The sequence below is a fragment of the Oryzias latipes genome, assembly GCF_053564925.1.
Source record: "Oryzias latipes strain Hd-rR chromosome 1 unlocalized genomic scaffold, Olatipes_Hd-rR_3.1 chr1_Y".
Taxonomy (NCBI): Eukaryota; Metazoa; Chordata; class Actinopteri; order Beloniformes; family Adrianichthyidae; genus Oryzias; species Oryzias latipes.
This window is the reverse complement of record NW_027616335.1, coordinates 4,424,865-4,442,349: the sequence shown is the minus strand read 5'-3', so window position 1 is coordinate 4,442,349 and position 17,485 is coordinate 4,424,865. Positions and strand designations below refer to the sequence as shown.

At 39.5% G+C, this 17,485-nt stretch overlaps 1 protein-coding gene across 9 annotated transcripts in view; it reads right to left on the bottom strand.

The window, feature by feature from the left end:
* LOC101171889 (centlein, centrosomal protein) overlaps positions 1 to 17,485 on the bottom strand; it is a 202,270-nt gene that overhangs the window by 49,538 nt on the left and 135,247 nt on the right. For 7 of the 9 annotated variants that reach the window (XM_078943539.1, XM_078943535.1, XM_078943538.1 and 4 more), the window contains 3 exons: positions 16,835 to 16,954; positions 11,564 to 11,685; positions 7,007 to 7,123 (listed from right to left, as the gene is read on the bottom strand). In XM_078943539.1, the coding sequence (XP_078799665.1) occupies positions 7,007 to 7,123; positions 11,564 to 11,685; positions 16,835 to 16,954 (359 nt within the window). The remainder of the gene's footprint in view (positions 1 to 7,006; positions 7,124 to 11,563; positions 11,686 to 16,834; positions 16,955 to 17,485) is intronic. The other 2 variants (XM_078943541.1, XM_023960314.2) reach the window with 1 other exon arrangement.

Sequence of the window (17,485 nt, the reverse complement as noted above, 5' to 3'; positions counted from 1 at the left end):
GTGTCTCATGTTTTAGAACTTGTGAGCGTTTGTCCAAAGTTTAAAAATATTAGTCATCAAAAATGCTATTTTATCTTAATATTTCAACAATTATTTATTAAAATAAAACAAAAGTTCAGATACAAATCTTAAAAAGTTTAACTTCTTCCAGCTGGATGGAGTCGGAGCTCGGACGTTTTTTTTTTTTTTACTGCAGACGTTTTAAACACGTTGGTCTCTACACAGACAGGAATAAATACAAAACTCTGTTTTATTTTAGCTGCTTTGCTGCTCCTTCTGGGTTTAACTCTGAGACAAACGGGCCAGAGTGGGTGAAAACGGCAGAACCCCGTACGAACAGAACCGACACAAAGTCCAAAGTCAATGTCTGCCTCGGAGTACCGTCAATATGAGACGGAGACACTTTATCGAATTACATAAATGCCAAAAATTGAAAGGGCGTAAAGACAACCAAGCGGGCGTATTTAGAAACTGCGTGAGTGAACCCTAAAACTGTGATGGCGCAATTCTAACCAAGCGACCCCGTATTTTACAACTGAACGGCTGAAATCCTAACTGAACAGTGATCCTGCTCGGTCAATTCTCCTTTGCGCCCTCACCTGGATTTACGCTCAGTGTTAAGGGGGCGTTTTTGTCACTTGGGGGCGGTATTCAGGGGTGTGTTTGTCACTTAGGGGCAGGAACCTTTCTGGTTGATCTGATTGGCTGAAATTTGCATGCCAAGCAGCGGGGCGGGACTTTAATTTTGGGGCTTTAATAGAAAAGGAACGGCGGCTGTAACGTGGATTAAAAGCATTAAAATGGTTAAAAAATGCAGTTAATTTCACATGAGAAAACTTACAGCACAAAAAACCTGCTGCACTTTTTTTACCTTAGTTTTGGGTCGTTGGTTAATGTTTTAATCCGCGTTACATCCGCGGTTTTTTTTTCTATGATTGCCTCCAACAGGGGGGGGGGGGGCAAGTTTGACACAAAGAGCCGACATTTCTAACTGTGATAGTCAACCACACCACACACTGACCTGCCAGACAAACACACAATTAAAGCCATGTTATTTCTCATAACCCCCTCCTCTCCTCTCCTTACAACAGCACTGGATTAAACGGCGCCGTTTCAGTTTAGTGTTTTTTCTGTGTTTAACGTAAACACACATATCGGTGAAACGTGCACGCTGGTGTGTGTTTAAAAAGGGCAGCGAGCGCAAAATGAGTTGGTTGTGATTTATTTTTTCAGTCATCAATCAGCATTTAAAATCCATCAAAGTCCTCATCTTCTGCATCTGGAACAGCTGGGCTACATCTCTATCAGACACGCCGGCTTCCCTTTCCTCATCATCAGAGTCCGTCTCTTTGCTATGCGGCTCCAAAGAACAGTGACAGTAGACACCTCAGGCCAAGTTTAAGTCCTGCAGTCCCAAAGTGTGGCGTAACTCGCCGGTGCTGCGTCCCGATAAGGGGGGGGGGAGGATGGACAGCGTTTCATTGTCATCTGCTGGAAGTAGCAGCGCTCAGCCTCGAGTCGATCTTCCGACACAGGCCTTTCCTTTACCGCGGAAACACAGCAGCTGCTGCGTCTTCTTGTCCGAGTTGGTTTTCCAGCGTCCTCTCTTCCGAACCATGGATTCATTATTTTAAATTCTCTGGCAGCTGAGGTTCGATAAGTTAGAAAGCTCTTCACATATTCAGAGTACTTCCTGCTTCAATAACTCTTCTGATCAACGTTCAAATATGTCAGCAAGTATCTAAATCCTTTCGTATTAACACAGAGAGTGTTAATAGTGTTAATAACTTTCAAATGTGTCAGCAAGTATCTCAATCATTTTGTATTAACACAGAGTGAACCGCAAATGCATTTCTGAAGAAAAAAGATCGTTTTTTTCCCCTTTTAATCAGAATTGTTCGTCTCAAGGTGTAAATGCACATATGCAGCGAGCCGGCTGCCAAGGGACCGTCAACAAAGTGCCACCTCTGTGAAACACCATTCTGTAAAAATCAGTGAACTTTCAGAAAGCGAATAAATGTCTATATTTATATGAACTGGTAATGAAGACTCGTCAGCATAGTCATGCTACATTATTATTTATTATACTAAAGTCAACCTCCATTTTATTGCTTATAGTTTTAAAATTTTAATAGAGACATGAATCATAAAATAAATGCTCAATAGCTCTGAAGATACTAAAGCTTCTGTCACCAAACCTCCTGTACTGACTAATCATGACCTTATTGTCCTACTGCAATAAATATTATGTCATAATTCACGTTGTTTATTGTTAGGAATTTTTCATATTTAAATATTGATCAGATTTGGTCAAAAATGCTCAATGGCTTTGAAGATGCTGTAGTTACTGACACAAAACTTCCTGTACTGACTAATCATGACCTTATTTTCCTACTAAAATAAAGATTATGCAAAAGAAAATTCTGGCACCTTCAGAGCTATTCAGGATTTATGACCAAATCTGATCCATTTGTAAATATGAGAAATTCCTATAAATAAACATAGTGAACTATTGACATTCTTTATTTTAGTATGACAATAAGGTCATGTCAAGTTACTGATAACTTTAGTCATGATTCATATCTATTACAATTTGTAAAAGTATATGCAACAAGATAAAATCAAGATGGAATTTCCTACAAAATATGTATTGTAACAAGAATATGCTTTATAATAATTTTATGGTTTTTTTTTGTAAGATTATTGATTTTTACACAGTGGTGTTTCACAGTTCACAGAGGTCGCACTTTGTTGACGGTCCCTTGACAGCCGGCTGCTGCACGTCTGCATTCACAGCTTAAAGCGAACAATTCTGATTAAAAGGCAAAAAAACGATTTTTTTTTTCTTCAGAAATGCATTTGCGGTTCACTCTGTGTTAATACAAAATGATTGAGATACTTGCTGACACATTTGAAAGTTTATCAGAGGAGTTATTGAAGCAGGAAGTCCGAATCTGTGAAGATCTAATTTAACCGAACTGCAGCTGCTCTATTCCTGTGTTCTTCCGCGTAGCTGATAGCTTGCAGTTTAAACTGTGCCTCCTAATCGTGTCTCTTTGCATTTCCAGGGTTTCCAAAGTGAAGTTGTTCTGCATTATTCACATATCTGCTCCTTTGTACTATTGGGGGGTGTCTTCTATCACGTCCTCTCCTCTCTCCATACCGTCATCATGCTGTTCTTAGATCCTCTTTACTGAAGTCACACAACAACACATTAGGGCCGCTCTGTACATTTTGGAGAAAATGGAAGACTTTCACCTTATGGTTGTGAAAGTACTGAATATAGAAAATATGATAAAAGGCAGAGAGCCACATGCAGCTCAAGAGCCGCCTGTTAACCCCCCCCCCCCGCACTGAAAAATGAAGGTCCCGCCCCTCTGTCTCGCCGATAAGCCATGCAAATTTCAGCCAATCAGATCAACCAGAAAGGTTCCTGCCCCAAAAGTGACAAAAACGCCCCCTTAACACTGAGCGTAAATCCACATGAGCGGGCAAAAAGGAACTGACCGCGCAAGATCACTTCTCAGTTAGAATTGCGCCTGCGCGGTTTTAAGGTTCACTCACTCAGTTCCTAAATACGCCTGCTTAGTTGTCTTTACGCCCTTTCAGTTTATGGCAGATTTGTAATTCCATAACACTTGATTGGTTAGAATCTGGACCAATCAGCAGCTGTTTGATGGCAGCTTGTCACATCAAACTGAAACTTAACTTAGCAAAGATAGGAAAAAAGTGAGATGACACACAACGCATGCAAATTTCTTTTTGGCGATGCCAGTGGCAGTCACATCACGTTAAGTCGCGCTCAAAGTAGTCAGCAAAATCAAAGATAAGACAAAAGCGAGATTTGACACAACGCACGTAAAAAAAATGTGTTTTGCAAACGCAAAAAACGTTTTTGAAAGCAAAAAAAAAAAAAAATTGAGCAAAAAAAAAAATTTTTGAGCAAAAAACGTAGAAAGTTTTGTGTTCAACTTAGAAAGTTTTGTGTTCAACATGGTGGCAGAAATATCACTCCATAGTCCCGCTCTAAAGCTTTCTCACAGCGAAACACCATCTATGCATGACGTAAACCAGAGCAGTAGTGACACACGATCGGAATGACCGTTTACATGAACAACGATCGGATAAACGATCGGTATAACCCACCTACCTCGATCAGAAAGAAATTCTGATCCCAACGAGTCTGATCGGGGCAGAGTATTCCGAACGGCGCGTTTACATGACACATTTTCTTTCCGATCAGGCGTTCATTCCGATTACTTTTGCCCATGTAAACGCGGCTACTGTCTGGTCACGTTTTGCTCAATTCAAAGTGTTTCCACACATTGGACTGGAATGATGGACTGATTTTTTTTTTTCAGTCATCACATGTGTCATCTGCTGTGATGGTACTTGGTTCTTTTTACGTTCTAGTAAAATAAACTTACTTTGTCTCAATCCAAATGGTATTTTCCCATATCGATATAATCTATTTATTTTATTTTGAAACAATAGATCAATTCAACTAAAAACTTGCCTCTTACGGATCGATCTGGTTGGATCGTAGGAATATAAATCAATTAAGTTGATTGATTGTTACACCCCTAATGTTTGCCACAACAAAAATAAGTTTATATTTAGTGACAAACCCAAGGCAATGCAGCAGAATACTGGTAGATTGTTCTAAATTTATGAAAAAGATTCAGGGAGAAGGAGAAAAAAGTTAAATACTGTTTTTGTTTTTTTTTTAAACAATGAAAAATTTAGTGATCAAGCGTATTATAATTTTGTATTTCTATATTTTAAAGGCTTCTATTAGAAGTTCACGTTGCAGATCCATGCTTTTCTTGAAGCACACTTAAATTATTGAGCCACAGGGTGCCTGTGTATTGACTGAAAGTTAAAAAAAAAAATAAGAAACCTCACTAATCTTCTCTCTTTACTTTTTCGGGTGTTAAGATCAAACAGTGGAAGGGGGCAGGATTTTATAACTTTCTGCTAGCGCTGTGGGGACTCGCTGTGCAGGAGTTATGACAGCGATATTCATCGTGGGAAACGGTCGTCTTGATCTCAAGACAGTGTTTTGTAAGTGTGTTTTTTTGGGGAGGGGAGAAGGTGAAAGAAAGCATCTGTGAATATCATTATGACAGTAAAATGAGGCAAATGAGAGTTTAAAGAGAGAGAGTTTTCTAAAGCCCGCCACTAGGAATTTAAAGCCATAAATATTTCAACTGCCATGGGTTAATTAGTCATTAGTGGATCATTGCAAACACTTATCTAGCATAACCTTCACAAGCTGATTATTATGGTACGGTCAGTGGAAAAAGAGGATTTAACTGCTTGCCTCATGAGCTTCTTGTCGGTTAATAACAGACTTACTGAAGCTCCAGGTTTCATGCGCTTGGAAAGGACCCTTTTTTCTACTTTTTCAGTTGCTACCAGATGACAGTTTCTGTTTTGTGCTGAATGAAAATAAAACAGTTTGGTTAAGAGTGATTTTCCACAAGCATAACTTTTCGCTCCAGCTAGCTCAAACAACAGGTACAAAGTGCTTTGTACAAGTGCACATGTGTGGAAAGATAATACAAGGAATGAAGTTTTTAAAAAAGAAAATAGAGTTTAAAGATCTCCGCCAAGTATGCTTCTGCACCAGCCACCTAAGTATGGAGAGGCCAGAGTGGCCATCACTGAAGGAAATGAGGTGGAACCGGTCAGGGGCACAGAAAGGGTATCAACACCAACCCCAGTGGACAGGCCAGACCATTTACACAGCTAGGAAAAAAATAAGTCCAGCCCAAGTCAGACCTATGTGGTTTTCATAGCAGGTCAGTTCCAAGGACCTTTCCTGTTCACCATGGTCTCTTCACCTCCACATGCCCCGCCCTCAGATCATCTAATGCTTGGATCTGCTCAGTTGTAGTCGGGGGCCTGGCAAGTGGATGGACATCCCTTAACAGGCAGCAACGGCGGCACTAGGGCTGCTAGCCTTTAATTAGCTCGGACAGCTCAAGCTTGGAGAGAGGCAGCCGGGCTATATCATAATGAGTTCAGCTGGGATTAGGAGGACAGGGCAGGGGGGTGAGCAGAGAGGAAAGCTGTGGAGGGGGGGGGGAGTACCAGAATTCTGGCCTCAACCTTCTGCTGGATCACAGCGGGCTGGAGGGAGGCAAAGAAAAGTAGGAAGAAGGAGAGATGAGGATAAAAGGCACAGGATCGAAAAGGGAAGAGGTGAGGAGAGGTGAAGGCGAGGGAAAACAGGAGAGGAGGAGACTCTAGCTTTAGGCCAAGCTTTGTGTAGAATCACAGGAGCTAGTGTTTGTCAAACAATTACTGTTTTTTTCTACAGATAAAGACAGAAAATGGCTGTCCTTCAGACAGAGATAAAGACAAATATCAAAACAAATCCAGACGGGGAGAACAAAAAGAAAAAAACAGAAATAAATGTAGCTTTTATGCAATAAAGGTTGCTGTCTAAAGATAGTGGCAGAAAACAGAAGATAAGGCTTTTAGAAAAGTAAACCCCAAATGTGTGCATGGACAGTACATAGCTGCACGCATCTTAGAAAATACATTTTAAATAATCCTAAAAACAAACAATGTCGTCAAAATTAACATTTTAGCTACATTTAGAATCCCACGCTAATTTATGAATTAAAAGCATGTCAGCATACTTCATCTAGCAACACAGCCAGCCTACTTTATTGTACTTTTATTAGAAACCACTGTTTCTCCCCAGAAAGACGTAGTCAAGGATTCTGACATTGCCTGTTTGTGATTACACTTTTTGGCAGTGTAAGTTTAATGATCTTGCCTTTGCCCCTGCCTGCTAATAATGGTGAGAGTGGATGAATGGTGTAAAGCTTGGAAAAACTAACTCTCACCAACATGAAGGGACAGTAGGTTAGCTTGTGCACACTGATGAATGAGGACTTAAGTGTCAAAATACAACATTTGTTAAGGAACCAAATTCTCCCAATGGTGGCATCCATGTTTTTTTTTCCCTTGGACAGTTTTGATTGCCACTTACTTTTCGATGGAGAGTTTAGTTGTAAGGTTTTTTAAGTAGGCCAGCTCGTTCCACACAGCATCACTGTTCTCTTGTCGTAGTTGCCAAAACTCTGGCCGGTGTGCCTTTCCACTTGCCCTAGACATTTAAACACGCATACATAAAAAAAGAAAAAGCTCATATAAAAGCAGAAGTGACATTCTAGAGCCAAGAAAAAAACAATTAACATCTAAGATGAATGGACGAACAACCTCAACTGATAAGTGACCATGAAGGCAAGAGTACTCCCTTTGGTCATTTCATTTTTAATCTAGTCCTAATTCTGATTTTGTTATTTAGATATGATTAGCAGCATCATGTACACATATGCATAATGGTTTGAATCCCAGGGCACGATAAACACAACCTTCACAGCGCGAAGGCCCTGGTTTGAATCCCCACAGGGACCTTTGTGTTTAGTGTTTGCCTGCTCTCATTGTGCATTTCTGGGTTTTGTTCACACACTCCAGCTTCCTGTCTTAGTCCAGAAATATACATTGTCGGTCAATTGGTGGATCTAAATTGTTATTAGGTGTGAATGTGAGTGTGTGCCTCTGTGTGTGGGCTTGTGCTGGACTGATATACCCGGCCTTCACCCAATGGTAGCTTAGATAGGCGCCAGCTACCCTGTGACGCCAAATAGGGAAAGTTATCACCGTTTTTCGTTGTTTTGTACAGTGCTGTACTATATCCAGCCTCCAGGCTGGCGTTCAAACTATGCTGACATGAGCTTTAGTGCAACATCTGTCTGTCTGAAGAACAGAATAGGGACACCTAAAGTCTTCTTTGGTACTCTCGTTCTTAATGGTTGCATCAGCACGTATCAGCAGCATAGTCCATCCACATTTTAACTGTTTGATTTCACATCCTTACTGAAAGCTGTAAAAAAGCGTGACCCAGCAGCATTACCATTGTCTCAATTTTCTCCTCTGTTTACTACAAAAAACTTGCCAACTTTGAGGCTGGATTCTAAGGTAATGGTAAATGATGTATACTTATATAGCGCTTTTCTACCTTCATCCAAGGCCCAAAGCGCTTACAGTCACAGACCCATTCACACACTGGTGGTGGCTCCGCTGCCGAACACTCGCGCCAACCTTCCACCAGAGGCAAGGTGGGGTTCAGTCTTGCCCAAGGATACTTCGACACATGGGCAGGTAAGCCGGAAATCGAACCTGCAATCTTCCGATTGAAGATTGACCGCCCTACCACTGCAACTACGGCCGCCCCACCGTGGTGTTTCTTTAATTCAAAATTCAACTTAAATCAAGGCGTGTCTTGGTGTGCAGAGCAAAACTGTAAAGTAGAAAAAGTTTAAAAAAAATAATCCTAATGAGGGCTACAGGTTCCCTCACTCACAGTGCCAGAAATGCTCCAAATAAAGTAATAAATACACACGCACACACATGAACAAACATTACTGCCTCCCAGCTACATTTCTGCAGAGATACAACTCATCAATCAGTCTTAGTCCAACACATTCAATTCCAATTTGCCTTTCATCTGCAAACTAAAAGAGGATTTAGTGATAAATCCACAAATTGCAAAAGCAGCTGTTAAGAATATAGCGTCACTCAAACGGCCTCTTTCACACAAGCACAGTTACAAACACGTGTTTATCATTTAAGCCTAATCAATGTGATAGCGCAAGAGAAATTGGCTGTAAGGGTCATTGCTATTGTTAAAGATTCCTACTTTATTTATATTGCGTTATGCAGCGCCAAAACAAGTTAAAGACTAGTAACTGGGAGTTGAACGCTGCTGAAAAATGGTAAACCTTTTTTTATTTGGTGCTAAACTGCAATTGCTCCTGTGAGTAGTATAAAGTCACTGGAGTACTTTGTTGTGTATGTTACAAATACTTTCTATGTATTTTTTTTAGACACTAAAGAGATTTTTCTTCATGTTACAAGCACAGCAAACAACCAGGACAATTTCTAATGTGTACTGTAGCAACAGCTTTCTGTAGAAAAACACATTCATAGAAAGGTATGGAAAAAACCATACAATTTAAATTGTTTACCGTAGACTTTGAAACTGTTGAACATGGGGTCAGAAGACGGTTTTCTTCTTTAGGCCGCAGTGTATGTTCCCCTATGGTATTTTAGTTTCCATTATTAAGCAGGAGGAGATAGAGAGAACATTTCCATGCTGCTGCAGCTAATTGCTCTGAATCAGGGGGAATGTGTTTATGGGTGCAACTTTGATCAGAGTACGGATGCTTTAATAACCTTTAATTTTATTTGCTCATCCCCATCATCCCCAGTCTGATTAAAAAACTTTTTCCCCTCTCTAATATAAATAAGAAGTTGGATTTTTTTCCCTTTTTTCCTTTATGGCAGTTTGGGAAAAAACAGTCATGCTGTAATGGTGATTGGCGGCGGGAGGGGGTCAATGGGACTGCACAGTAGCTGCATCCTGATGAGCCAAGTGATCTTACGTCTGCTTTGCAACTGGCAAAAATTTGAAGGCATTTTTTAACCTGGTGAGAAAAACAAGGATTTTATGTACATGTATGTACTGTATTCTGGACGAACACACAAGTTCAGGTCTGTTTCAGTTTTTCTTTTTAAAAGATTCTGGTAAAGACCAAGTCAAGAACATTCTCTAAATCTCACAGACGTTCATACTGTGAATAAAGATTCACAACATTCTTGATGACATCTCGAAGTAACGTAGAAAGAATTGGGAAAAATGTAAACTTTAATATAGATGTATAAGTAAAAAAGAGACACATCAATAGAACAACATCATGGAAAGTATTAGGATATCCCTAACAAGCGCAAAATTGACCAAGACTAGACTCCTATCCCAACTGACTAGTTAAGGCTCCAATTTGAGGCATTGATGGGAATATTTAAGTCCTTTTTTAATTGTGTCTTATTCAAAGCAGGGAATACCCCAGCAGTTCCAACTGCTATTTAAGGATGTGGCTTAATGCCAATAAATGCCAAGATCATAAAATTGAATGACTGACTGCTGCCAAGAAAGGCTCTGATGGAAAAGGGCAAAGCTGCCTATTGCATCAATTTATGTCAGATTGAAACATGGCACTGAGACACAGTAAGGGAGCAAATTGTTGCATAATGCTTTCTGAATTAAATCATGGTGACGATAAACAAATAAATATATTAAATTAAAGTAATTATACGGTCTTTAATAAAATATACAATATTACATTAGCTAGAAAATTACTTTCGTGACTTGATTAATATGCCGTAATGGTTTTTCTGGTGCTGGAGTTCTCTTGTTAGTCTAAAGATATTCAGTTGAGCTGTTTTGAGCTAGCATGAGCAGAGTCAAGACTAAAGATGAACATGCTCCCTGACTTTCTCCACTTTCACACAGATTTCCATTGCACTGGTGTTTTCTTTAATTAACCCTGTGAGAAAACAGCTGACAAAGTTAACACTCCGCTCCCACAAGGCCAACAGGCAGCCACACCTTCAGCTTCTCTTTAAATGGCCTCAATGGTACTCAATTGCTAAAAAAAGATGTATTAAAGAGGTTAAAGGGAGGCAATAGAGAAAACAAGAGACATATGTTAATGACATATTGCAGCACACTTTCTACTTTGTGTAAAAAAAAAAAAAAAATCATGTGGTTTCTGTTGAAGCAGGAAACGACTCCCCTCTCATCCCTCCCTCCACAGGCCTGGAGAAAAAAAACCCAGAGGACTAAACACCTCCAGCCTCTAGCTCTCACATATTAATGAACGCTGAGGGAAAAGCGATGCAGAGGCACAGGGACTGTCCAAGCAACTAAAATCTATGAGCAAAAAATCTGTTTTTGTAAAGGCATGAAGGAAAATGTACTCACTTTCCCCAAACTAGCAGTAAGTCCTCGTCTGACCTCAAATGAAGAATGAGTCAATCAGTTCATTTCAGTTTAAAAAACGCATAGAGCACCAGTTTACAACCACGCTTCACCCAAAGCGCAACTTAAAGAGCAAATAGTATCAACAATTTATTTTTTTTGTTTTTTCCCAATTGCTAAAACACATTTCCAAAAACATTAGACCAATTTCACCAAGCACGATTTGAAAAGAAAAACAAAACATAGAAAATACTCGACTCTTCAGCCAAAAGCTCACTTTGAGGTCACAGTGAAAACTCTATCGTCAAAACTAACAAACGCACAGCAAACACAACACACTACACAACAAAACACTTGACACTGTAGACAAAATGCTTTATAAATAATGGTAAAGCCTACTAGATGTCTAAAAAACATCTTAATAAAACAAACTTGTCATGTTTCCACAAATGTCAGGATTGTTTTTCCTTAAAGTCAGGGTTCATGGACAAAATATCGGACCATCATATATCTATTCATAAAAAGTTATTGGTGGGGGCGTGATTACGGATGCATTAGAAGGTATACACATATCCTCCCTTACAATTTATAGATCAAATGTAAAATATATGGAAGCAGCAGATATTGTGGTTTGTCAATATTCTTGAGCTCTCATTTTTTGCAATGTTGGGAATTATTTACAATTTACAAACAACACTACAAGAGAGTAAACAGGATACTCACAAGCCACTTGATTTCTCAATTTCTTTAAGCTGATCTCTAACTGTCTTGTAGTAGTTTTGAATCAAACACATCCTTTCACGGCGTTTCTTGTGTGCTTTTCCCAGTTCTTCAATTTCCTTGGTCTGAAATGAACAAATACAAAAATGTTTTAGTAAATAGATGTATTCTCAAAGGAAAGACACAGTTTAAAAGTTGTTAAAATAAAAGTATGCTAGTACATCAAGTTGACAGACAACATAAAACAAACAGTTCATTATTTCCACACAGGATCAGGATAAACTAAAGAAAGACACATTTGGAGATTTAGAAAAATGTAAAATCTGACAATAATTGATAATCGTTTAAACTAAACAAATAATTAACTGGTGTCTTGTACAAGTTTTACCTTGCCATTGCCTTAAAATACCTGGATCCAATCCCAATGATGTATGCAACCTTAATAAAAAGCAGGTGTAGTTAACTGACAAACCAAAATCGAGTGCTATTTACATTCAATTCATTCATCTCTCAATCTTCATGAACTTGTGCTCTGAACTTAAACAAAAAACATATTTTTAAGGCAAACCTACCTTTTCCAGTTTGTTATTGTGTTTTGTTTTGAACATTGAGTTTTGATTTCCGTAAATTATTTTTGATTTCCGAAATGTTTTTTTCCTATTTACGGACACCAGGAAAGGTAAGCTACTATGGGACATCGCTGATTGGATAAAGGCGTTTGTCCATCATTTCAATCAAAAGTTATTTGACATGAAGCGATAGTGGAAATCATTATCCAATCAACACTTTCCCCCTAATACCTACCTTTTCTGGTTTCTCATTGTGTTTTTTCTTCTTCTAACATTTCAATTTTGTTTTCTAGAAATTATTTTTGCTTTCCAAATGTTTTTTTCGTTTTTGATTTGATCTCTGGAGTTTTGTCTTGTTTGCTAAAATATAATGCTGTTTTTTAATATTTGCTCTGCTTTTTTATTTATCATTGTGATCCTTAAAATGTTTTTGCGCCACGTGATTTGTTGAGTGATTTGAACTTCAGAGCCACCGTAGAAACGTATTTTGGGATAAAGGGTTCTTTAGAAAGTTGTTTTTGTATTGCAGGATTTAGCTTGTACTTTTGAGTGGCAATTAAATAAATGTTCCAACAAAAGGCAACCAGAACTGGTGTTTGTCCTTACTCAAAATTGTGTTGTCGCATCTGCAGAGTCGAGCCCCAGAATCCCCATAACCTCTGGTGTAAGGGGTGGGAGTGTCAACCCTCCTGTTACCTAGAGTGTTAACTGGAGGAAAGCGTGTGAGCTTTGGTGTGTGGTGGAGAACCCAAAGCAGGAGTAGCCAACACTCAGCAACAGAGTTGACCTCCGATCTGTGGACAGTTTAGCTAGCTACCAAAAAAGAAAGGTTTCAAATACGCTCTGAAGTGAGTAGAGGCGTTTGAATGTTGTTGCGTTGGCCACTTCTAGAAATGTGACGCTGGGGTCAAAATCACCAGCCAATCAGAATTGGCTTCATGAGATAAGTGCTTTTGAGGAAAAGGCAGGGGGCGTATCCCATAGTTAGACATAAAAACAAATGATATAAAAACAGAAATTTATTTAATATTGCAATAATTTTCTTGTTCTTGTGAGTGGCAATTAAACATTCATTCGAATGAGAAGGTGTGTCCAAACTTTTGGTCTGTACTGTACAGTGTTTGCTTCCCACTGAAATAAACATGTTCCTATTCTATTTATTTTTCTATTTTCAATCTTTCTAGAGCAGTTTGTCTATAAAAGTGACTGATGTCCTATAAAAGGCATTGTAGTGTCACGTTACAGTAAGCAGCGCTGCACTTTCCCAGACTGTGGGAACCATTTGATTGCATGTGTTGTGATATGGGGATTCTCGCAGAAGATTTGTAGCTGGCACTTTTGTTGACAGCTATTAAAACAAAGCAAGAATTGGCTGCTGCTTTAGAGAAGGAGCAGGAGAAGACAGCATATAGATTTTCTTGTCAGGGGCACCCGCACTCCCCATCACATTGACCTTAGTAGTAAGGGCAATGGAGGAAAGTCTTTTAACAGACAGGACATACAGAGGTGAAAAGTCAGTTCATAAAGTGGAAGAAAGACAAAGACAGGGGAGAGAAATTAGAAAAGAGAGAAGAAAGCAAAGAAGTCGAGCCAAAAGAAAAGTGAATGGAAGAGTGCAGGACAGGTTTCTGCTTGAGTGGCCAGAGCTAGCGAGAGTTGTCGAGTGCTTTCTGAAGGGAAGGAGCTTGTTTACTGCTGATATGACACAGCTACCCTGCAGAGAGGGAAATGCGAGCTCTCTGCCCTGTTATTATTAACAAGGACAAAGAGAACACAGAGAGTACACAAACATGGACTGGACACATGAGTGTGCGCACATGCATACCGTGCTCCATCCGTGCTGCCAATGTGACATGTATGGATTTTCCCTAGTGAGAATTATTCACAGAAGACATCTGCAAGACAGCCTTGCCCCCATCAAACAGCCCTGACCTCTTAAAAAAAAAACCTCTTCTCTAATGAAATGGGCTGAACCAGAGCTGTGTTAACTGGTGGAACTAAGAGCTGAGAGAAAACAGGAAAGTTGAGGCTGACAGTGGGGTTCACTGATGTAGGAGAGAAGGGAGGTGGGATAGGAGGTGATTGGAGGAGGTTGGATAAAAGTGGCCATATCATGACTTCCCCAAGTACTTATAAAGCTTCCTCAATCAATAAGTCCTTTCATTTGGCCAGCAAATACATCTGTGGACATTGAAAATGAGAAATAATTACACAGCAACAGTTACTTCTTACCAGATAGAAGACTATAAAGAGAAATGTTTCTTTCCACTCAGCTGTCGCAATCAACATGGTGATGGCCTGACTAACACACAATTTTGAAACAGGAGAGACTAGGACTGGGCTTCCAAAAGTTTAAATGGAAAGCTTCAAGGGCTGCTGATGAAAGGCGGGTTTCTTGCCTCAAAAAGCTAAATGTTTGTGAGGATTCTCATTGTTGATTCTTGACAGAGAATACTGGCTTAAAAGACAGGTCAGATAAGCAATACATGTACATGTTGAGAATCCTTCACTCAACAAAGGGATACAATTTATCTCCTATTTACCATGCGGCCCTTTCATTAGTTCCAAAAATCAGCTAAATCATGTGTTCGTCCAATGCCCTCAATAATCCTGGTTCCATTCTTCTGTGCCGTGCATACGTTCGCTGAATGACCCTCAAGTACCAGACAAGTAAATGGCACAATTAACTAAGACAGTCATGCATGTTGTGCCGGTCTATGTTGAACATTACGGTCTGCGAGTAATATAATTCAGACTCGTCAGATCTGACAGGGAAATGATGCCTCATGTTGTCCAGGGATTTGTATCCTAAAGGGAGATGACCTTTGCATAATCCCTCACTTCCTGGCCAGACACAAAGATGTAAAAGGACAAAGAAAAGAAGTGAAGACAGGAAATCTGAAGTAGGGCCATATAGAGAAAGGAAAAAAGTTTGATGGTAGCTGATAAAAGAAATATTAAATTTAAAAAAAAAGCTTCAAAAGAACACCATGGAGTACATAAAGGACAAACAGTCAATCAAGCCCAAAATATATACAAATAAATCGTCTATCATCAGAACATTCCCACCTGGTAATTTACAGCCTATGGACAACTCTGCTTGTCTGTACACACATACTTTCACAATAATGTGAGCATGAAAGGTAGGGACGAAAGGTAAGACCGGTCAGGACATAGTCAGAGAAGTGTGGCTACTTTAAACACACTGGAAAGTGTCATGGCTCATTGTTTTGGCTCAATCAGGAATGTCTGGTTTATAAAGAAAATAGAAAAAAACAATGCACCCAAAACACTTAACTAAAAAAAAACAAAAAAACAGTTGTGTCTAAAAACGTCTGTTTTCAGAGGAATTAAGGGGCTTAGTAAAAGCCTGTTGTAGATAATTTCATTCACAACACTTTCTGACAAAAAGCAAGAGTGAAAATCTCTACTGAAGCAGACGTTTGCAGCAGTTGTCAGGCGTATTTAGTGTGTGTCAACACTATGCCAAGAAGTACAGCCATCACTGGCGGTTTGCGTGACTGAATGACTGAAATGTTTCACACTAGTTGGTTTTAAGGCATAAGTATGCGTGTGAGCACTATCTGTTTTGTGTACATATCGACAGATGGACATTTTTGCAGCTAGCAGGTGTGTTTGACACTTGGGTGTGTGTGTGGACAGGCTCCGCCCCTTTTGTACTGCATTTGAGCCTTACCATGGTGATTAACAACCAGTAAACTTGTTGCTTTATGCTGCTTCATGGTCTTATCCCCCTTCCCCTCCTACTATCACCCTCCTTCCCCCCCTCTCTCTAACGTCCCTCTCTCTTCTTCCCCTCTTTCCTTTTCCGTCCGGTCCAACACCAAAGATCTTCAAACATGTTTGAAATTAATAAAGTTTGGCCTCAATCCCAAAAGGGGTTTATTCAGACATACCTTTGGTTTGTCTGAAGATTAATAACCCCTCTTGTTAAAATAAAATATGTCCAACACAAGAGGCCCTCAGCTCTCATCTGTTTGCCCAGCTGTTGGACAGGACAAGGTTAAAAAAAAAAAAAAAAAAAAAGAAGTACAGCCATCAGAAATGATATTAGGGAAACAACTGCTGACTTTTCTTCACACATTTAGAGCACCTCTAACTGTTAGTTGCAAACAGAAAAGGTTCATGGAAACAGCAACAAACATTTGGAAGTTGGAGTTGCATCTTGGAGTCTAAAAAGATGTTTTTATGATCAGATAAAGCATAGTAGGAAAGGTTTAAAAGAAAAAAAAAAAGCTTATTTGGGAAAATTTTGGTGGAAAAGGTTTTTTTGAAAATCAGAACCCATACAGATGGTCAATATTGATTGGTGACAAAAATATGCCTCTAGATTCAGGAAGTGTCACATTTTTTTGTGTGTTTATAGATGAAATGACAAGTTTGTGTATTTTTTAAAAACAAACTTTCTGAAACGGTAAGATCTGAGGAAAACCAACATTTTAAAAGAAATCACACTTTTCTGAGGAAAGGTTTACATTTTTAAAGCCAGGCAAAATAGCTGAACACCTACATAACAGTTTCACCTAAAGAGTGTAACATATAATGAATTGTTTCGCATCAGATATTGTAATATAATGTACTGTGTACTAATATTTTCAAAATATGGTAAAACCATTTTTTTAAAAAATGTTTCTTTTACCTGAAAAGGAGTGCATTTATTTAATACGTAAAAAAAACTATTTACCTTTAATCGCAAAAGCTCTTCAAGGTCTTGAATTCTTTGTTCGGCTCCCTTGCTGCTGCCGCTTCCCAACACCACACTGCTGGCTGGGGACAAAGACCTGGACCGCTGAACAGGTGTTCCCTGGGTGAAGGTAAGCAATGAAGCACTGAGGTGAGAACTCAAACACACTTCACTTTACAGAGAAAAGCACAAGTCCATGAAGCAATTAACTTCTGCAGACACACCGAATGAATGCCAATAATGGAAATATTCATGTTCGTCCCATTCCCTTCCCATCTTCAGTAAAACGTGAACATGTTTAGCTGCACACAAACGCACACACACAAACAACCCGGCTGCCAGAGGAATAAAGCAAGCTGGAGCCGCACCATGCAGAAGCCAAAGGGAGGAGGTTCACTTCTGTGTGTTTGGAAGCCGGAGTTGCAAGCTGAGAGAAGCAAAGGTTTCTCCCTGTGACTGGCTAATGAGTATGTTCATTTCCATTTACATTGTTTCTTTGACAATAATGATGTCCCATTAGGGGAGACTAAAGGGGCTATAGATTCCAGAATGTGCTGGGCTTCATTACAAGAGGTGGGCAGGGAGGCTGCTCTAATTGCTCTACTAGGGGCCTCCAGGTTACACTTGATAGGACAACTGGAAGAGCTACCG